General features: G+C 40.1%; 1 protein-coding gene across 1 annotated transcript in view; it reads right to left on the reverse strand.

The window, feature by feature from the left end:
* The window catches only part of LOC137273523 (uncharacterized), a 156,023-nt gene that overhangs the window by 87,511 nt on the left and 44,940 nt on the right, over positions 1-23,572 (reverse strand). The window contains exons 11-18 of the mRNA XM_067806249.1: positions 18,437-18,568; positions 17,135-17,422; positions 12,875-12,939; positions 7,607-7,734; positions 6,342-6,427; positions 5,974-6,183; positions 5,603-5,656; positions 3,766-3,830 (exon numbers count right to left, since the gene is read on the reverse strand). Coding sequence (XP_067662350.1) covers positions 3,766-3,830; positions 5,603-5,656; positions 5,974-6,183; positions 6,342-6,427; positions 7,607-7,734; positions 12,875-12,939; positions 17,135-17,422; positions 18,437-18,568 — 1,028 coding nt within the window. The remainder of the gene's footprint in view (positions 1-3,765; positions 3,831-5,602; positions 5,657-5,973; positions 6,184-6,341; positions 6,428-7,606; positions 7,735-12,874; positions 12,940-17,134; positions 17,423-18,436; positions 18,569-23,572) is intronic.

The following is a 23,572-nucleotide window of genomic DNA, read 5'->3' on the forward strand; positions in this document are numbered from 1 at the left end:
CCATCCACCTGTACACAAGGTAACAGCCACATCCATCTGTACACAAGGTAACAACCACATCCATCTGTACACAAGGTAACAACCACACCCACCTGTACAAAAGGTAACAACCACATCCACCTGTACACAAGGTAACAACCACATCCATCTGTACACAAGGTAACAACCACACCCACCTGTACACAAGGTAACAACCACATCCACCTGCACACAAGGTAACAACCACATCCATCTGTACACAAGGTAACAACCACATCCACCTGCACACAAGGTAACAACTCCATCCACCTGTACACAAGGTAACAACCACATCCATCTGTACACAAGGTAACAACTCCATCCACCTGTACACAAGGTAACAGCCACATCCATCTGTACACAAGGTAACAACCACATCCACCTGCACACAAGGTAACAACCACACCCACCTGTACAAAAGGTAACAACCACATCCACCTGTACACAAGGTAACAACCACATCCATCTGTACACAAGGTAACAACCACACCCACCTGTACACAAGGTAACAACCACATCCACCTGCACACAAGGTAACAACCACATCCATCTGTACACAAGGTAACAACCACATCCACCTGCACACAAGGTAACAACCACACCCACCTGCACACAAGGTAACAACCACACCCACCTGTACACAAGGCAACAACCACATCCATCTGTACACAAGGTAACAACCACATCCATCTGTACACAAGGTAACAACCACATCCACCTGTACACAAGGTAACAACCACACCCACCTGTACCCAAGGTAACAACCACACCCACCTGTACACAAGGTAACAACCACATCCACCTGTACACAAGGTAACAACCACACCCATCTGTACACAAGGTAACAACCACATCCATCTGTACACAAGGTAACAACCACATCCACCTGTACACAAGGTAACAACCACACCCATCTGTACACAAGGTAACAACCACATCCATCTGTACACAAGGTAACAACCACACCCACCTGTACACAAGGTAACAACCACATCCACCTGTACCCAAGGTAACAACCACACCCACCTGTACACAAGGTAACAACCACATCCACCTGTACACAAGGTAACAACCACACCCATCTGTACACAAGGTAACAACCACACCCATCTGTACACAAGGTAACAACCACATCCACCTGTACACAAGGTAACAACCACACCCACCTGTACCCAAGGTAACAACCACACCCACCTGTACACAAGGTAACAACCACATCCACCTGTACACAAGGTAACAACCACATCCACCTGTACACAAGGTAACAACCACATCCATCTGTACACAAGGTAACAACCACATCCACCTGTACACAAGGTAACAACCACACCCACCTGTACCCAAGGTAACAACCACACCCACCTGTACACAAGGTAACAACCACATCCACCTGTACACAAGGTAACAACCACACCCACCTGCACACAAGGTAACAACCATCAGCACTAATGTAACCTCTGTCCACTTACATTATACAAGGTAACAACCACATCCATCTGCACACAAGGCAACAACCACACCCACCTGTACAAAAGGTAACAACCACATCCACCTGTACACAAGGTAACAACCACATCCATCTGTACACAAGGTAACAACCACACCCACCTGTACACAAGGTAACAACCACATCCATCTGTACACAAGGTAACAACCACATCCATCTGTACACAAGGTAACAACCACATCCACCTGTACACAAGGTAACAACCACATCCATCTGTACACAAGGTAACAACCACACCCACCTGTACCCAAGGTAACAACCACATCCATCTGTACACAAGGTAACAACCACATCCATCTGTACACAAGGTAACAACCACATCCATCTGTACACAAGGTAACAACCACACCCACCTGCACACAAGGTAACAACCATCAGCACTAATGTAACCTCTGTCCACTTACATTATACAAGGTAACAACCACATCCATCTGTACACAAGGTAACAACCACATCCATCTGTACACAAGGTAACAACCACATCCATCTGTACACAAGGTAACAACCACACCCACCTGCACACAAGGTAACAACCATCAGCACTAATGTAACCTCTGTCCACTTACATTATACAAGGTAACAACCACATCCATCTGTACACAAGGTAACAACCACATCCATCTGTACACAAGGCAACAACCACATCCATCTGTACACAAGGTAACAACCACATCCATCTGTACACAAGGTAACAGCCACATCCACCTGTACACAAGGTAACAACCACATCCATCTGTACACAAGGTAACAACTCCATCCACCTGCACACAAGGTAACAACCACATCCACCTGTACACAAGGTAACAACCACATCCATCTGTACACAAGGTAACAACCACATCCACCTGTACACAAGGTAACAACCACCATCACCTGTACACAAGGTAACAACTCCATCCACCTGTACACAAGGTAACAACCACATCCATCTGTACACAAGGTAACAACTCCATCCACCTGTACACAAGGTAACAACCACATCCATCTGTACACAAGGTAACAACTCCATCCACCTGTACACAAGGTAACAGCCACATCCATCTGTACACAAGGTAACAACTCCATCCATCTGTACACAAGGTAACAACCACATCCATCTGTACACAAGGTAACAACTCCATCCACCTGTACACAAGGTAACAACTCCATCCACCTGTACACAAGGTAACAACCACCATCACCTGTACACAAGGTAACAACCACATCCATCTGTACACAAGGTAACAACTCCATCCATCTGTACACAAGGTAACAACCACCATCACCTGTACACAAGGTAACAACTCCATCCACCTGTACACAAGGTAACAACCACATCCATCTGTACACAAGGTAACAACTCCATCCACCTGTACACAAGGTAACAACCACATCCATCTGTACACAAGGTAACAACTCCATCCACCTGTACACAAGGTAACAGCCACATCCATCTGTACACAAGGTAACAACTCCATCCATCTGTACACAAGGTAACAACCACATCCATCTGTACACAAGGTAACAACTCCATCCACCTGTACACAAGGTAACAACTCCATCCACCTGTACACAAGGTAACAACCACCATCACCTGTACACAAGGTAACAACCACATCCATCTGTACACAAGGTAACAACTCCATCCATCTGTACACAAGGTAACAACCACATCCATCTGTACACAAGGTAACAACCACCATCACCTGTACACAAGGTAACAACTCCATCCATCTGTACACAAAGTAACAACCACATCCATCTGTACACAAGGTAACAGCCACATCCATCTGTACACAAGGTAACAACTCCATCCACCTGTACACAAGGTAACAACCACACTCACCTTTACACAAGGTAACCATCACACACATCTGTACACAAGGTAACAACCACACCCACCTTTATACAACATAACAACTCCATCCACCTTTACACAGGGTAACAACCACACCCACCTGCACACAAGGCAACAACCTCATCCATCTGTACACAAGGAAACCATCACACCCACCTGTACACATGGTAACAACCACACCCACCTGCACACAAGGTAACAACCACATCTATCTGTACACAAGGTAACAACTCCATCCACCTGTACACAAGGTAACAACCACCATCACCTGTACACAAGGTAATAACCACCCCCACCTGTACACATGGTAACAACTCCATCCACCTGTACACAAGGTAACAACCACACCCACCTGTACACATGGTAAGAACCACCAGCACTAATGTAACCTCTGTCCACTTACATCATAAACATTGAAATCTTCCTGCACATGACGGCGAGCTTGGTCACAATGGCTGGTAGCAGCATCTATAAAGAAAATAATGTTCAGGGCAAGAAAACAATTGTTGACATAAACTCATATAAATATATATACTACTGACCACCCATTTAATACACAGGCCCAGGATTACATCTTTGTCACCTCTTCAAAACGTACTATCCTTTCTAAGGACGATCATAACATCTGGCTTACATTGTGATCAGCTTTGTGGAGAACTCCAGAGCCTATTTAATCTGCTTAGCTGAGTTATTTTCACTTCAATGCATGTAAATGCAAAAGGTTTCAAAACCACTGCCATACTATTGCAACTGTTGCTGTAGTAATCTGATGTTACCAACTCTAAGGTGATGATGTAATAATGAATCAAGCACTCGCAATAATGTCAAAATCAACACTTCCCTGTTGCAACTCAAAACAAAAGTATGTTAAATATGTAATTATTGAAATTCTTGGTATCAACACATAAACAGTGAAAACCCATGCTTTCTTCAACTGCATTTTCATTAATGCGTAAACAAATTGTGACTGTTATTACAAGTTATCACATCGCGTCGAGGGAAATACAGGGTTTTATCAGTCCCTCATAAGGTTGTATACAATGAATACAACCTTACGAGGGACTGATAAAACCCTGTATTTCCTGAGACACAATGTGATAACACATTTATTTAGCTGAATGTTTTCACTAAATCAAAACAAAACAACACGCATTGAATCGACTTGCTGCCATGTTGACACCAGCAGATCGTTTGACCTCAATGCACCGCACGTTACTAAAGACTTGTCGATACACGCTTTTCTCACTTCGCGTCATCACCGAGGCGTAGCGGGGTGATATGACTTTCGTAGCGGGAATGCACGACTTTTATACTCCTGTTCGCGGATCATGATGGATGTAGATGGTATTTTATCAGAGTCATGTGGACCAATCAAAACTCGACATTCTTACAAGAGGCTAGATAATATCTGTTATTATGCATATCATTGCCAATACATCTGTGTTTCAAATTTCTATTGATTTAGTACAATCAGTGGACAAATAGGTGACATATCTCCTACAAATTATAATTATCCATTGATCTCAAATAGGGATCGGTGGGGTAGCCTTTTGGTAAAAGCATTTGCTCTTCACACCAAAGACCCAGGTTTGATTCCCCACATGGGTACACTGTGTGAAGTCCATTTCTGGTGTTCCCTACCATATTGGTGGAATATTGCAAAAACAGCATAAAACTCAATTCAATTCAATCACTGATCTCAGACATGGATTCACAAAAAATATCCTAGGTTTCCCTAGAATTGTGAGCAATGGCATGTGCAACACTAGATTTGACACCAACCAACAAATCAGGTAAAAATGGTGAGTGAGTGAGTGAGTGAGTGAGTGAGTGAGTGAGTGAGTGAGTGAGTGAGTGAGTGAGTGATACTGTTTCTTCAGAAGAGCCTTATATTGTTTTAACATTATTTACCTATGGAAAAGCTCCAACCTCAAAAAAGTCTGGGTCTGTGATTAAGTGATTACCTGTTAAAAAGGATGGTGAAGTCTTACACTTCCATAATAACTGTTTACAGTGTGAGTGAGTTTGATGCTGCTTCTAGCAATTTTCCAGCAATATCACTGTGAAGGACACCAGGAATGGGCTTCACACATTGTACCCAAGTCTGGAGTCGATCATGAGTCTTCAGTGTGTGATAAGCGAATGCAATAACCACTAGACTACCCCACCACAATTGTTTGCTACAGAAGACCTTTTAACATTAAAGACTCTCAAGGATTATGGATTTTAGCATGTATTACCATCATCTGCATAGCCTACAGACTCCAGGAAGTTCTCAGGGAACACGCACAGACCTGGGGACACAAAATAAAAGATACAGTCTTGTACCTTAGTACCATCAAACTGTAAAATGCTTCAAAGAAACATGAACACAGTAATACGTTTGTGGGCTATTATCCACAAAGGCAATTACTGTTTTCAATTACACAACATAATACCATCCTTAGATTTGCAGGAGTGATGAGGGTGTGTATATGAAATTCGCAGTCTGTACACATCACTTTATACACTCCCAATACACACATTGTGACATGCTCACACCATCCCCCAAACACATCCAAACCCATACATCCACTCATCACCCAGACATCATGTTCACTCTCTGATTCACCTGGTGTAGATTTAATCATGTCTTCAACATCAACACAAAGATCAGACACGATCTGCTCTAGTTCGGCCATCTTTGATTCAGGTATTGGAAACTTCTTTGTGATAATTTCTACATGCAGGTTTTCCTTCTGGCAATGGCTGCTGTCATCCAACTCCCGACACATGTACAGCACTGCATTGGTGTAGTCTGTGTACACAAACTGGAACAGTTCTGGAAAATATGTTCAAAGTAACATTCATTATCACAAGACTAAGTGTGGATAGACGTATCTCCATGTTCTTACAAAGTGCAGACTTATGTACTCCAACAGTCCTTACAAGTGCAGGCAGACTTACCTCTGTTTATCTGGTTGATGTGGATACACTAACCTCTTTTTGCAGAAAAATATTTCCCAGGACGTTCCTCCTCTGCCAGCACATGGACTCCAGGATCAGCACATGCATCAGCATTCTTCCTGGAAAGTCAGAAACACTGATCAACTGAAATATGTCTTCATATCTGCTTATATCCTGTCTAAGAGTAATCACCATTCTAACATCCTGTCCTAGACCAAATACCATTCTAACATCTGTCCAAGACCAAATACCATTCTAACATCCTGTCCAAGACCAAATACCATTCTAACATCCTGTCCTAGACCATCCACTAACTTATATCCTGTCCAAGACCAACCATTCTTCTTACATCCTAACTATAAATAACCACCCATCTTACATCCTATCTAAGAGCAACCACCCTACTTACATCCTGCTCAACATCAGCCACCTATCTACCCTTAATAAACAGTGTGAATGACTCTTATTACTTTCATAATATTGTCACTATAATGCTAAACACCAAGTGTAAAGAGTACATTTACATGACAACAATATGAAATAATACTAAGAACAGTACACCACCAGAGCACAACACTAAAGACCAAAGCCCCCAAACAATCAAAGAGAACAATACTACAGTCCCTTACATCACTATAGAACAATGTTACAGAACAACACACCAAAACAATGCTAAAGACTAACACAACAGAACAACACACCAAAACAATGCTAAAGTCTACCACAACAGAACAACACACCAAAACAATGCTAAAGACTACCACAACAGAACAGTCCTACAGAGCAACACACCAAAACAATGCTAAAGACTAACACAACAGAACAACACACCAAAACAATGCTAAAGACTAACACAACAGAACAACACACCAAAACAATGTTAAAGACTAACACAACAGAACAACACACCAAAACAATGCTAAAGACTACAACAACAGAACAGTCCTACAGAGCAACACACCAAAACAATGCTAAAGACTAACACAACAGAACAACACACCAAAACAATGCTAAAGACTAACACAACAGAACAACACACCAAAACAATGCTACAGAACATCACATCATAACAATGCTACAGAATAATGCAACTGAACAATGCTTCAGATCAAAGTTTCATACACTACAGAACCCTACAGAACAACACTAAGGTACACTACCCAAGAACAATGCTACAGCATAACACTACAATTAAATGCTGCCAGAAAACATTTCAGGACAATGCTAAAGAACAATGATAAAGAATGATGCTAAAGGACAATGCTAAGGGACCACTTTAAAAGAACTATGTTACTTACTGCTTTCCATGGTAAGCACTTGAAAGGTGTCCGTCTGTATTAATAAAATACTTCACTGTTTCAGAGATGTATGTTTTGTTGCCGTAAAGGTTGGAAATGACCTTTACCCTCTGCCAGTCTCCCAGGATCTGTGTGGTATAACAAAATATCATCAGACACAGGCCCCCTCTCTTTAGTAGATACAAGGGTGGGTGAGTCAGGTAGCACAGTGGTTAAAGCGTTCTCTCGCCCCGGGGTTGATTCCCCACATGGTACCACCATAATACTGCTGGACTGTTGCTAAAAGCAACATAAAACCAAAGTAAGCAAACTAATTATTAGATGCAGGAGAGTTCCTGCTCACAAACAACACCAGCAGTGACATTTGGAAGTGCTGTTGCCATAGTAACCAAATGTCATCAAAGTGTCTCGAGCCTTGAAAAAGTCCAGGGTTCATATAGATTATCAGATTTAAGGGATTTCTCAAATTTCATTTAAGAATTTAAGGATCTATAGAAACACATAAGTAGTGGAAAGCAGAATAGATTGGGCAAATGTGGGCCTAACCATCAGAGGAAAATAACTCTTTGCTACACTGCTGCTCTGAGAAAGTTTTGCTTTTTCGATGGGGATTAAATAACACCAACTTTCATTGCAAGATATTTTTATTATGTATCAGTGACCTGCAAAATCATAACTTGACCAGTGTTTCTCACTATTGGGCATTCCTAGGGCAACCATCATGCATTAGGACCTTTCCAAGGCTAAAACAAACGTAGGTCCTCTTTACATTAAATGTCCAAACTGTCTGTCTGTCCGTCTGTCTGTCTGGATGGATGGATGGATGGATGGATGCATGCATGCATGCATGTAGGGATGTAGGTAGGTAGGTACATAGGTAGGTAGGTAGGTACGTAGGTAGGTAGGTAGGTAGGTACGTACGTACGCATGTATGTTTTTCAAATAGTAACAAACAAGTCCATTTTAATTGAAAAGGAGCCCCATGAAGACCAGGCATTCAGAACCCGAGGAAATCTAGACTTGCTTCATTTAAGCCCTTTTGCATTGCAGAGAGGGTTAGGCAGTAGGGAGAATAATGTGGGACTGTGAGACAGACTAATCAGCATCATGTGCTTCGATCTACGCAATTAGGATGCAATGAAATGTGTCAACCAAATCAGCGAGCTGGACCATCTGATTCCATTAGTCACCTCTTGAGCATTGGCTACTGAAGATCAATTCTAACCAGGACCTCCATGGGTTGTCATACAGCAAAGAGTGACATGGCTGCATGTTGTTTAATACTGCACCAAAAAATTCAGCTTCAAAGAGACAGAACAAACATCACCTGATTCTTGCATGTAACCATCACTGAATTCCTTATGTTATAAACACACAATAACGTCCTTGTCCATCTCCAGTTACCATACACAGAAAACATTTAGCATCTACATCTTCAAGACAGTAATTTAGCAGACAGCAGTCTTCTATATATGGCAGTTCAACTTCAGAAATAAGCAAAAACAGAGTATTCTTACATTTGAGTGGTCTGTAAAATTGCAGTCTGAAGATAAGCTGTAATGACGCACAATCAACCAACTCATTTAGCTTGACTACCCAGTTTAGAAGCATACACAGAGAAGATGAAAATGTAACTAGACCTCCTTGCAGTATATATACTGAAAAAAACATATTGACTAAAGAAAGGTATCTACTGTAATGCTGATACTGTCACAACAATGCGTAGCTATTCACAGTTTTCTTACCTGACTTTTGGCTGAATACAGGTGAAATAAGTGAAATAATCTCCTTCTTAGCTTTCCATGCTGCTACATTATCAAAGACAGCTTCCTTAGAAGTAGGTTTATGATTATCTAAGAGTTAACTTTAGTGAAGAAACAAAATGACAAAACATATCGCATTGCATGAACAAACAAGAGAAAATATTCTTGTCAGCAAAGACACTACATTGCAATTAAACATCACTAGATAAGACTGTTTACCATTCCAACTGTTTTTGCTTTGCATTGCATTATGTGCAGGAATTAAGACTAGCATATTAATTTTACTCATATTCTGAGCCAGAAATAGCTATCAGTTCACACGTCCTAGTGATTTACCAGTGATTTTCAAGCGAATGAAGCAGTGGTCAGAAAAATACTATATATGAAAATCTTATTTTATTAAGAGAAATATATTAAGAAACCACTTTGGATATTTGTCATGATAAGAGAGAGAATGATGAAACTGGTCTGGTTTAACAAAAAGAAGAAATTCTCAACAAGATTTGCAGTCTTGTTTACAGATTTGATTTTTGATTTGGGATATACAAATGCTTCAACGAGACCCTCACGTGTTGACACACTATATGATAGGCATGTGGTCATTTATACTGTGAGAGTGAGAGGTCGCGGATCAATTTTCATTTTTTGCAAGAGATGTATGTTAATAGCGGAATCACTGAATTGTTAATATTTTAATACTGGAGAAACATAAATAGAATTTGGCCAGGTTCTCTGCAAATGAGACAGAGCTTTATGTAAATGAATGACATAGATTTATCTTTAGAAACGGATGTCAGGTCGGTGTATACAATGTGTGTACTTAAGAACCAGTTCCAAATCAGAAGTCAATTTATTTATATTTGTTACCTGCAGTAGCACCTAAATGTGTCATTTTGATTAGTGATGTTATTGCATCAGAAGCAATGAAGTGTTCGTTTTCTATGCATATTTTCAGTTTACACCGTGTCATATACGCTAGTTTTCTGCATAAAGAGGAACCCTGCCTGATATTATGTTTGAATACCCTACAATCATGTCATGGTATAACGCTAATATTACCTCTGAATACCCTACAATAATGTCAAGTATAACCCTAATATTACCTTTGAATACCCTACAATCATGTCATGTATAACCCTGATATTACCTTTTTATAACAACAATAAAAAAATAATGTGATGGAATAACCCTGATCATAGTTTTCAATAACCTACAATCATAGGATAGTATAACCCTGACATTACATCTTAATAACCTACAATCATGTGATCGTTTAACCCTGATAATACCTTTTAATAAGCTACAATTACGTGACTGCTAACCTAGACATTACCTTTTCACAACCTACAATCATGTGAAGGTACAACCCTGATATTACATTTTTATTACATAAAATCACATGATGGTATAACCCTGACATTGCCTTGTAATACCCTCTCTGTAATTTACAATCACAAGACAATATGATACTGTATATTCCTCTATAACATCCAACCAAATGATGTTATTACCCCGATATTGACTTGTTCTACCCTCTCTTTAATCTACAATCACAAGATTACATGATACTGCATATGCCTCTAAAACATCCAACCATATGATGTTATAACCGTGATAACATCTCTCCACATATCTATAACCTACGATAATGTAAAGTTATGATCATCTCAGTAACATGAATCATGTGATCTTGTAACCCTGATACAGTCTCTCTGTACATGTATAACTTACTATCATGTGAAGTTATAACCCTCTCATAACCTGCAACGATGTGATACAGTCTCTCTATGACACGCAAAAGACTTTAATTTCGATAAAACATGAACCAGTCTTAGTGGCAGGGGAATGATTTAATGTCTCAAGCTCTCTTCATGTTTATTTTTCAGTTGAGAGATTTCATGATATTGAATGGGAGTCTATGCCACCGGCAAGAGAAGTTTATAGCTAGTCCTTAGGGAAACAGTTTCCATGTCAGTTGATGCATATGCAATCCTGACACAGCATCAACATCAAATCTAAAAGGATGCTTCCTCTTACAGCTTGTTTAATGTCACATGTTCCAATTCAATGTAAAGTTACGTCCTTGTAAGTCAATTAGGAAAGTCTTTTGAAATTGCTATGACAAACAAGTGTTGAAGCCTTGGTGCCAATTTTGAGTATTAAAGGAGGGTTTCGTGTGATCCTCAATTGAAGTCACATGACCTGTATGTAATCAAGGAAAGACAGTTCTGGAAGCTCTTGATACTTTTTTAGGTAGATCATTTTTCAAAAGAGACCAGCAATTTTTTCACCTTCTCTGAGAAACAAATTTCTTTTTTCTAAAAAGAACCACTACAAGATGTATCAAAATACTGACTGGGTATTTTTTAGGCTTGATGTTGGTTGGTTGGTTGATTGTTTGCACAGCGCTCAGTAATATTCCAGCTATATGGCATCCATCCATAAATAATGAAATCTGGACCCTCAGACAATCATGTGATCAACAACATGAGCATCAACCTACGATGAGGTACGATAACATGTGTCAACCAAGTCAGCAAGTCTGACTACATGATTCAATTCATCATGGCTTAGTACATGGGTTACTGAAGAGCAATTGCAACCTGATTCTTCACAGGTCTTTTAGGCTTGAATGAAACAAAATAATATTTTTCAGAAGAATTTTACACATCTCTACCTTTGAAAGCAATTACCTTATTACATTACCTTCATTCTTATATGAAAAAATGAGTGAGTTTAGTTTTATGCCACTTTTATCAATATTCCAGCAATATCACAGTTGGAGACACCAAAAATGGGTATCACACATTGTACCCATGTGGGGAATTGAACCACGTCTTTGGCGTGACGAGCGAACGCTTTAACCAGAAGGCTATACCACGGCCACTGTAAAAATGATACTTCAGTCAGTATGGAACAGTAACTTGTATAGAGGTACGTCTAAATTTTGCATGATAAATCAAAATATTCAATCTATTGTTGGCAAACATCAAATTAATTGAATACTTGATGATTATTTTGTTATGTCTCAAGAGTCCAACTCAATCAGCATTGATGTGGAGTTGACATTAACACTTATTCCTGAACCACTCTGAAGTGATTGAAAACCATGATGAATGATATAAAGATTCTGTAACATCAATGTCAAATCAAAGAATGATTAAAACAAATGCACCTTAATTTCAGAATCCAATTTCCATTAAACATATAGTAGTATTAAATTACGTTGTAACTGTTCACCATTTTCTTTTCTTGAAAGAATTTGAGAATATCTTCTTCAAAAGTTTAGAAACATTTGGAACATTTAGATTTCAAAAGTAAAATTTAAAGTGTCGTAATTAACAGCCAACGTACAAGTTAAAGAGCCATTCTGAGTTTATTTTGGTTACTAAATGACCTTGTGACCGTGCTGATTGTTGCCATTATATAGCAATGTCTCTCCTGGTTACTACACTTATCATCAATGTGAGTATTTTGCTGAGCAGTAAGGGGTCGGTAGACTTACACCAGAGACATTCAGCTCCTCCTGGACCCGAGTTCGAGCCTCAGCACACTGGGCTGGTGTTATCTCTGTCAAGAAAATGATATCATAGCATTATTTAATCAACAAAAACACAGACGTTCACACATTTCTACACAAAGGTCACTAATGACCTAACTCTCAGTGGCATATTGGTTAGAGCATTCACTCTGGGAGCGGAAGGTAGAGGGTTCGATGCAAAGCTGTGTTATACCAAAAGATGTTAAAATATGGTACTTGTTGGTCCCTGTCTGGGTACAACAAGGACTGGTTGGCTCGGAGCACAGGTAAACTGTAGCGCAAATGGGTTGTGCAGCATAGAGAAAATGACCAGTTTCTTACATGCGAGCGAAGCGAGCAAAGGTTGGCAACGAACTTTTCTTGCTTCAGTTCACAAAATAATTTTCATGTCAAAATAAAATATCGCCACCATCAAACGTATACACCCATTTCTTTACTGGGTTGTGCTCTCACATTTCCAACCCTATGTTGAACAATTACTCATGTGGAATAGTTTTTATTCAACATTGGTAGATCAGACTGTTCTTCGCCTCCATTCCCCCTTCCAGCTTCTGGTTCAAAGGAGTGAAGGAACAGGAGGCTATTATTCCATTATGGAACACTTACAGTTACCTCCCCTACTTCATTCGCCCATTACGCCAGAAGTGTTTTTATGTAGAATAAATGTTATGAAAATTGTAACAATAGTGACGACAGATAAGACAAATAAACCCCAACAGGTTCATGATAAAATTAGGCAATGTTGTATTTTGTTTTAATTTCTGCTTATTCTTGTTCCATCACTCCATTCATCTGGAAGCTGGCAGGGGTAATGGAGGCGAAGAACGATCTGAATATCTCAGGTAGTGCTTAAATTGTTGAATAAAACATATTTCCTGTGAGTAATTATTATGGAGTAGGAAGTGTGTGAGCACACCCAAGTGAGGATACAGGAGTGTACCTTTGATGGTGGCGAAATTTTATTTTGAGATAAAAAATACTTTTCGATCCGAAGCGAGGAAAGTACATTGCCTATCTTTGCTCTCTTCGCTCGCATATATGAAGACTTGTCATATTCTCTATGCTGCGCAACCCCATTTGCGCTACAGTTTGCCTGTGTTCCGAGTCGACATGGTATCTCAGTGAGCTTGCACTATAAAACTAGCTTAATTCTGGGCTACTACAAGCAGCAATACATAGACACAAATGTAAGTCATCACATGAGAGTAATATTTTTATGTGTGACGTTTGACCCCATCTCATCTCACCGTAAACACCTACCTACTCTTGCTTTCTCTCTTTCTTGGTCTCTCCTAATCACTCTGTTTCCTACCCACCCTCACCCCACCCCAGTGGGGTAGTCTAGTGGTTAATACAGTTGCCAATGGCCAAGGTTCGATTCCCCAAATGGGTACATTGTATAAAGCCCATTTCTGGTGTCTCAATACTCATTAACTCTCTTCACACCTATCTGTCTTCCTCTCTCTCTCAGTCTGACCACACCCAACCCTCTTGCTCTCTCTTGATCTCTCCACACCTGTCTTCCTCTCTCTCTCAGTCTGACCACACACAACCCTCTTGCTCTCTCTCTTCATCTCTCCACACCTGTCTTCCTCTCTCTTGATCTCTTCACACCTATCTGTCTTCCTCTCTCTTCCTCTCTCACTCCACATCTCTTCCAAGGTTTGATTCTCTCTCAGTCTGACAACCCCCATCCCTCTTGCTCTCTCTCTCTCTTGATCTCGCCCTCCCTGATCTCTGTGGCAACTAACACTTGTATGACTGAGTGTACTACTAAGCCTACATTGCCCTAGAGGGATCAGGGATGTAGAAGACATTTCTCTAGCTGATTAGGCAGTATCACCAGCACTCAATGGCCAGCTCACTTCCGTCCTCTCTATATCAAATTACTGTAAATCTAACCCAGGTCTGCAATTTAGCCATTGTGACTTGGCAATAATGGACACCAAACATTTAATGGCAGACAATGTCTTCTGTTTAAGGGTTCTGTTCCCTGAGGTGAACTTCTCAACAACTAGCAGCTCTGTGATCAAGTATGGAGAGCAGAGGGTAGCGCTCACTTGTCACACCAAAGACCAGGGTTTGATTCCCCAAATGGGTACAATGTGTGAAGCTCATTTCTGATGTCCCTGCTGTAATACTGCAGGATCATTGCTTAAAGTTCCTTAAGCTTAACTCAGGCACTCACTAAAGTATGCATGTAACATTCGTCTTAGTGCTAGAGGTATTGGAGTCCATCGTTAAGGTATGGGAGTTGTGTTTTATTGTAGTACTAAAACTATTAGAGTTCTATGTCAAAGTAGGTACGAAATGCTCATCTCAGCTATGTCCATCATCTTAATGCTACAAGTATCAGAGCCTTATGTTAAAGTATCAGAGCCTTATACTACAAGTATCAGAGCCTTATGTTAAAGTATCAGAGCCTTATGCTACAAGTATCAGAGCCTTATGTTAAAGTATCAGAGCCTGATGCTACAAGTATCAGAGCCTTATGTTAAAGTATAGGAGATTTTTGTCTGTCAAAACAAGAGTCATCAGAAGATAACATATCCCCTGGCCCCCACATATTTGAAAGGACAAATCATCTGACAGTTACTTATTGTGTTTTCAGACCAAGTCTGAATTGTTTCCATGAAATTCATGAAAAATATAAATGCCATATATCTGTAATCAGAAAAAGTTACTATTTCAAGATCTGTCTCATATATCTGCCGAGATCTTTTGAAAGATATGAAATGGTTTTCAAGTTGTGCTCCGGAAACGAAGTCAGCAACGTGTTCATGGAACCGAAAAAATAATACATCATAAAAACCTGTAAATAGCAAAAGGCACCACTTTGGGTCTGCCACACATATCTACCAAGTAACACTGACAGATATTAAGAAGTTTTTGAGTTCTGCTCTGGAAACAGAACACACCTCTCAGTTTTGAGAGTAAGTCCAAAACGTTTCCATGGAAACCAAGAAAATAATAAATCATAAAAACCTGTATATAGCAAAAGGCACAAGTATAGGTTCCGACTGATATATCTACCAAGTTTTGCAGAAAAACTATGAATGGTTTTTGAGTTCTGCCCCGGAAACAAAGCCCATCCCTCCATTTTGAGACTATGTCTGAAACGTATCCAATGGAAACCAAGAAAATAATAAATCACAAAAACCTGTATATAGCAAAAGGCACCATTTTAGGTTCTGATTGATGTATCTACCAAGTTTTGCAGACAAATATTGAACGTTTTTTGAGTTCTGCTCCGGAAACGAAACCCACCCCACCATAATAAGACTAACAAAAAAAATGTTCCATGGAAAAAAAAAAAAATATAATTGCAAAAAAAAAATAATAGGCTGAGATTACTATATCTATCAAGTTTCGTCTAAAAATATTGAACGGTTTGTGAGTTATGCTCCAGAAACAAAATTATTACGGACAGACGGACGGACGGACATCGAGGCATCGACTACATCCCCCCACATTACATGCCATGGGGATAAAAACTAAGAGTTCTGTGTTAAAGTTTTGTTTGTTTTTTCCTTGCATGTGGTTTGGCATATGTTTAGCACTTGGCATATGTTCCAGCTATATGACTGCAATTTGTAAATATTCAAGTATGGACCAGACAATCTGGTGATGAACAGCTTGAGTATTGATCTACGCAATTAGGCTATGCTGACGTGTCAATGAAGTCAGCAAGCCATATCACTCAACCCTGTTTGTCGATTCTTGAAAGCATGGGTTGCTGAAGATCAATTCTAACCAGGATCTTCACAGATAGGTACTAAAATATCAGGATCTTCACAGCTCTGTGGCCAAAGTATGGGAGTAACATTTATCTCAGTGCTAAAACTACCAGAGCTCTGTGGCTAAAGTATGGGAGTAACGTCTCAGTTCAACAATATCTGAGCGCTAAATAAAAGTGCAGACGTATCTTACATCTTAAAGCTTCCACTATCACAGCTCTTGGTTAAAGCATGTGAAATATGCCAGCCACAATGCTAAGATTGCATGACGAATGGCAGTAAAGTTCAATGTGCTCTATAACTGTTTTATTTCTAAGCATGATCTTATTTTCACTAGGGACATAAAGTAGCACTGAACTCTGGCAATTACTGACTATCTGATCCAGAGGGAACAGGGCAGAGTAATGCATTAATCCATTTACTCAGGAGATAAATTCTGTAATTCCTCAGGGCCATGGATGTTATTATCTGTTCAATTTCTCCTCACCAGTGAGCTTCACAGTTGCCCTTGCTGTGCCCAGAGTGTTCTCAGCAACACATGAGTATGTACCAAAGTCTTCCTGCTCAAGCTGGTCTACATGGAGTGTCAACACACTGGTGGTGTCGTCCTTTTTCTGTTGTGTGAGTTTGTGTCGATTGTCATTTGTCATGAAGTTTCCCATGTGCTCCCATTGGATAGCTGAGGTTGGGTTGGCCTTGACCTCACACTCAAAGGTCACAGATTGACCTATGGCCTTCCTGACCTCTTCAGCATTGACACTGACCTCTGGAGGAACTGAAAGGAAGAGAAGAAGACGTAAACACCACATATAAACCTAAAGTGTGCTTCTCACTATATATTATGTCTTCTTCTCCCACAATAACCGCATTTGAGGTTTTTGTTTTAGAGGGAGAGGTTTTTCATTAGTAAGACCGCAGGTTTTACTTTTCAGTGGAAGGTGTGGGGGTTGGGTGTGTGGGGGGGTCCTAACAAGTGACTCTCCCTGTCAAGGGTGGTCCTAACATTTGACTTTATCTATGAAGGCTAGTCCTAACAAGTGACTTTACCTGTGAAGGGGGGTCCTAACAAGTGACTTTACCTGTGAAGGGGGGTCCTAACACGCGACTTTACACGTGAATGGTGGTGGTACTAACAAGTAACTCTACCTGTGAAAGAGAGTCCTAGAAGTGACTTTACCTGTGAATGGTGATCCTAACAACTGACTTTAGTTGTGAAGGGGATCCTAACAACTGACTTTACCTGTGAAGGGTGGTCCTAACAACTGACTTTACATGTGAATAGTGGTCCTAACAAGTGACTTTACATGTGAACAGTGTTCCTAACAAGTGACTTTACCCATGAAGGTGGTCCTAACAAGTGACTTTACTTGTGAAAGGGGCTTCTAAGAAGTGACTTTACCTGTGAAGGGGAGTCCTAACAAGTGACTTTACCCACGAAGGTGGTCCTAACAAGTGTCTTTACCCTTGAAGGGAGGTCCTAACAAGTGACTTTACCTGTGAAGGGTGTTTCAAACAAGTGACTTCCCCTATGAAGGGAGGTCATGGCTATTAACTCTTCAGAAGGCTGGTCTTACCAAGTAACAATCTCAGGTGGTCCCAACAGTTTACGTCAAGGTAGAGCTTATGTCCAGAATACAAGAAAGAGATAAATGTAAGTATAACAAGACCAGAAGGAGACTTTACAGTTGGAGGACTTTTTCAAGAGCAGCACAAACAATTGACTTTCCCTGCGAATGACAACTCCTTGTAAAGGGTGGTCCTAACCATCCCCGGTGGTCAGAACACTTACAGTTTACGTCGAGGTAGAACGTATGACTTGCATCCGGCAGGATGCCATTGTGAGCAAGACAAACATATTGGCCAATGCTGTCCCTGGCAACGTTGATGAAAGTAAGGCTGTGGCCTCCTTCTGACGACGGCTCTGAAACACAAAGGTCATCCATCAGACTCACTGATCACATGGTTTCATTTGTTCACATATGAAATCATTACCTCTTCACAGGCACACTAAAACTTTCACTATCTTTAGGATCTGCACAATATACCAGTACATCTGATGATCTTCATAATGATATCTCAGTGTTTTGTACATTTTTATTCAGCAGATGCTGTATATCCAAAAGGTCCAAGGTCATTATCCATTCATGTTCATACATGCAGTAATGCACAAAAAGGACAGTCTCAATATGGATACCAGTGAGTGAATAGTTTTATAAGGCTTTAAGCAATATTCCAGCAAAATCACACCAGGTAACAGCAGAGGCGTGTTCAGACTCGCGAGCGCTTGATCCTGAATGCCTGTACCCAGACGTGCACCTGCGAGTGCCCGTGAACCATCCACACAGTTGCCTCAGGACCCATGCGAGTGCTAGCTCTTCTGAATCACGCGGGTGCTAGCAGTTCTGAACACGCCTGAGAAATGGGTTTCATGTAACTGTACCCATGTGGGGAATCAAACTCAGATCTTCGGCATGATGAGCAAATGTTCTAACCACAAGGCCATCCCACTGTCCCAATAAGGTAAAATATAGTGTGTCTGAAGTTTTCTGGGAGGGAATTCTAAAGTAAAGGACCAGCTTCAGAGAGAACTCAGTCACCAAAGGAGCTGGTGCTGGATTTTGCTATAGACTGGAGGTTTGTAAACATTGGATTTGGACCACTCAAAAGCAGACGGGAACCCTCCACTCCATTTAGGACCACAATAGGGAATCAAAACAGGACAGATACTTAACTCAAATGAGAAACAAACCCAGGAATCAAACCAGGACCATGTAAGAGATCAAGCCAGGAATTATTCACTACGAACCAACTTTCCAACCACTGGAATATATGGACAACCCAAGACCACAATACACATTCATATCAGTTGACCTCAGTCTGCTCCCTGAACCTCAAGGTCAGTAATCTCTGGCAACTCTCCTTAATCCTAAAAACATACATCTAGAAACTAATTGTCGAAAACACACAGAAGCAAATGAAAACCGGCAGTTCTACTCGTTGATAAAAAGCTAAAACAGGTCCTCTAGTCTAGCACTGAATCAATACGACATCCAGTGGGAATGGAAAGAAGACAGATAGGGGGGAGGATCAATACTGTAGGGTGGGGGGAGTCGAGACGGTCCCTGGGGAACAAACAATAATTTAAACCAGTAGGTCCAGGTCAGATTCATTGCCATACGTTGCTGTGTAATAAAGCTTACAACCCAGTAGAATGAGCTTTGTGCTTCAGAAGATTCCAATCTAAGTTTGCGACAAGAAGAAGCAATGGACACAGAAACAACATCGGCTATTAAAGTTGCAAGATCAGACTGGATTAGTTTCGGATGCAGAAAAGATGGGATTTCCATCTGATGGAGCCAGATGAATCATTTATTGAGATGGGGACATTACATTTTCAAGGTGTTTTAAAGGTTTTAGGTATCCTCTCCTTGATCAGTGAACACTGTTTGTTTGTTATCAATGTCACACTCAGCAATATTCCAGCAACACAGTGTTCTGGCCTAGACAATCCAGTGATCAATATCCTGAGCATCAATCAACCTAACTGATATTTAATGACATGTGCCAACCAAGTCAGTGAGTCTGACCACCCAATCCTATTAGTCACCTCTTACAAGCTTGGGTTGCTGATGACCAATTCTAATCTAGATCTTCACAGGTCTGTCTACCCATTTATCTTAACATTTAAAAATAAACAAGAAGTTTTTTTCATATAAGGATGTGTGATATACTTACAGGAACATTGATGTTTTTCATGTTCATAATCAGTATCATTAGATTTTAAAGAAGGCCTGCCCTAACTCAACCCTAAACCTAACATAATGCTAAATCTAAACCCTAGATCTAAACCCTAACCTTTGAGATAATCATAATAAATAGAACACTTTTCAACTCATACTGAAATATGTCCTAACATCTATAATTTTAACAGCAATATAGTCATTCATATTCATATCATAATTATGCAGGGCTTTAATTTATTTTTTTTTAAGGCCACTTGCCACAGGGCAAGTTGACCTCAAGAAAGGAACTTGTCCAGGCTAATTTTCCAACTGCCCTTATTTTGATAACATAATCATGATGATGAAATTATGAGAGAATAAATCAACATCGCATTTGATGTAAATGTTTACTGGACTGTTATCAAAAAGTAATAAATAGCTAAGAAACATAACCCTATTTTATTATCATAGCGAAATTTAATAGCTACATTGTGAGCAGATATGAAATGAAATCCAAGTTCATTTGCAGTTTGAAACCGTAAGTGGAAATTATCTAGTAGCCCATGGACAAGTCAGCTACCATCATTTGATTGCCTGAAATGGGAACTGACTTGTACCTATCATCGGGTAATGGGATTTTCTAACCCCTGTTATTGTTTGTTTGTATGAATATTTTGACCCATCTGGTGCACCATAGATTGATGTTACACATTCCGGTGAGTGTCATGTTCGTAACGTGTACCCATCAATAAGCAAATATCAAGTTTCAGTATTCTGTTCTTACAGCTTGTTTACTTGGAAAATCAATTGATTACATTGTCCAGTATGCAAATATGAGGCCTCCTCAAGAGACAGCTGACCAAATATGTCAAGTTATCATCATTCAGATCTATTGTATAAGATATTGGCTGTAATCCATTGACTTTCTGCTGAATGGCCAGAAAACATCCGCAGACTGATGACGTTAAAGACGGTCAGTGTTCAGGTTGACCTCAAGTAACACCACTTTGGGGCTGATACAGCCCTCCTTGGAATCACAGGACAAGACTTCAACCATTCATGTCAAGTAGCGCATTAAAAATGAAGATGCTTCCATATTATCCTTATCAAACATGTCCCAAATTGCCTAAAATCATCTTGTGAGACCTTCATGATTATCCACATCCTCACAGACTGACATCCACATCCTTGAACACTCACATCCACATCCTTGCACACTCACATCAACGCTCTGATACATGCACATCCACATCCTTGCACTCACATCCACTCCCTTGCACACTCACATCAACGCTCTGGCACACTCACATCCACATCCTTGTGCACTCATCCACATCCTTGCACATTCACATCTAGATCCTTGCATACTCACATCCACATCCTTGTACACTCATCCACATCCTTGCACATTCACATCTAGATCCTTGCATACTCACATCCACATCCTTGTATACTCACATCCACACCCGTGCACACTCATATCCACATCCTTGCACGCTCACATCCACATCCTTAAACACTTACAGCCACACTCTGGTACACTTACATCCACACCCATACACACTCAAATCCACATCGTTGCACACTCACATCCACATCTGCACTCCATCCTCTCACACCATCACAAGGCAATTTAAGCATTTAGAACTTGCACTGGTGCAACCTGAAACTGCTAAATGCAACTTGTGTATGTGTATATCAACTTGTACCCAGTGTATGTTAATATATATGGTGTTCAAAGGAGGTAGACTTCAGCTGGAAAGAGAAAGATGAGGAATTGACTTGGAACATGGTCTCTAATTTTGGTAGAAACAATGACTGATAGCTTACAGTTCCTGAAAGTTTAGGAAGTGGGATACTGCAGGTTTCTTTTGTTCTGTTCCTGACCATCTTTCTCAAAACTCAAGTATCATAGAAGATTTTATATTTACTAGCAGGTGCAACCTGTTGTTTTTGTTTGGAGCAACAAAGTGAGTGCCTTACGTTTAATTTCATTTCATCATCAACCCCTGAGCAACAAGTCCATCTTCACGCAGTATGACTAGCCTGGTGTTAAACTCGGTCTCAACTAGTTGGTCAAAAGCTGCTTTTCCATGTATATATTTGCTTCAGTGTCTGTATGATAATCTAAGGTTCCATATTCCATATTGGAATGTAGGACTATTAGTCCAAGATGCAAGTGCAAGATGTGCCTAACATACTGCATTAAATCACCGAACATACTGATAATTGTCTGAGTTTGCATGGTATCAACATTAATGAAGAGAATTTTTGCAATCTAAGCTTTTGACATGACATATTAATAAAGAAGAATAAATAATTTTATTTATCATCCAAAACTGTAATTCACAGTAAATACTTCTTGAGTGTGATCTATGATATCTCATAGGAGATATCAACTTGACAGATTTTGTACAATGCCATGACAATACTATGACATTATGAACTTAATGACATCACAATGCTATGAGATCACTGCACTGCAAGTCTTATTGCAGAACTGTGTTAAGAGATGTACATTTTTCATTGAGTACTAATGTGTGATTTTTTATGATGAATAGAAACTCATCCTTGTGTCTTCTGATATCAAATAAAACACTTGTTGATTAAAGTAAAAGCGTCCATGGCAAGAACCCGATATTTGAACTTTATCAACTGATGATTTGATATCAAGACACTCGCGTGAGATTCTCTATTTACATTATTTCTGAAATATCTTCACTACATGTACAGTAATCATGGAAAGGTGCTATGCAGAGTTGTGTCCCTCAGAAGTCAGGATGCTGTGAATCATGAGTTTTAATCCCAACTTTTCTGTGGTCAGAAGGCTTGGTTTGTCTGTACCCACACTGTTGGGTTCTACTAAAACTGTGCTACATGCTGACTGAATCACTGTTAAACTGCAAAGACCTAAATACGTCTGTCACTCTTATCCTCAGCAACATATTGAAAAGGGATAAATTTCAGCAGTCATGGTCTATGTCCCAAACCAAAATTTTCAAATAGGAAAATATCACAAAAATCAGAAATCACTTGGTGAAAATTTTTGTTTTAATTGGTAATTTGTTTACTTGTGGCAGTTACAGTTGGAGCGATAATTATCACCAGACTTTAGCAGAGAATGTTTCCCCACTGCACCACTGAAACTGCAACCTGTCAGGCAAAAGAACAATAAGTTGATCCCCCTACCTCCCCTGACACTC

This window comes from Haliotis asinina, chromosome 2 (genome assembly GCF_037392515.1).
Source record: "Haliotis asinina isolate JCU_RB_2024 chromosome 2, JCU_Hal_asi_v2, whole genome shotgun sequence".
NCBI classification, from domain to species: Eukaryota; Metazoa; Mollusca; class Gastropoda; order Lepetellida; family Haliotidae; genus Haliotis; species Haliotis asinina.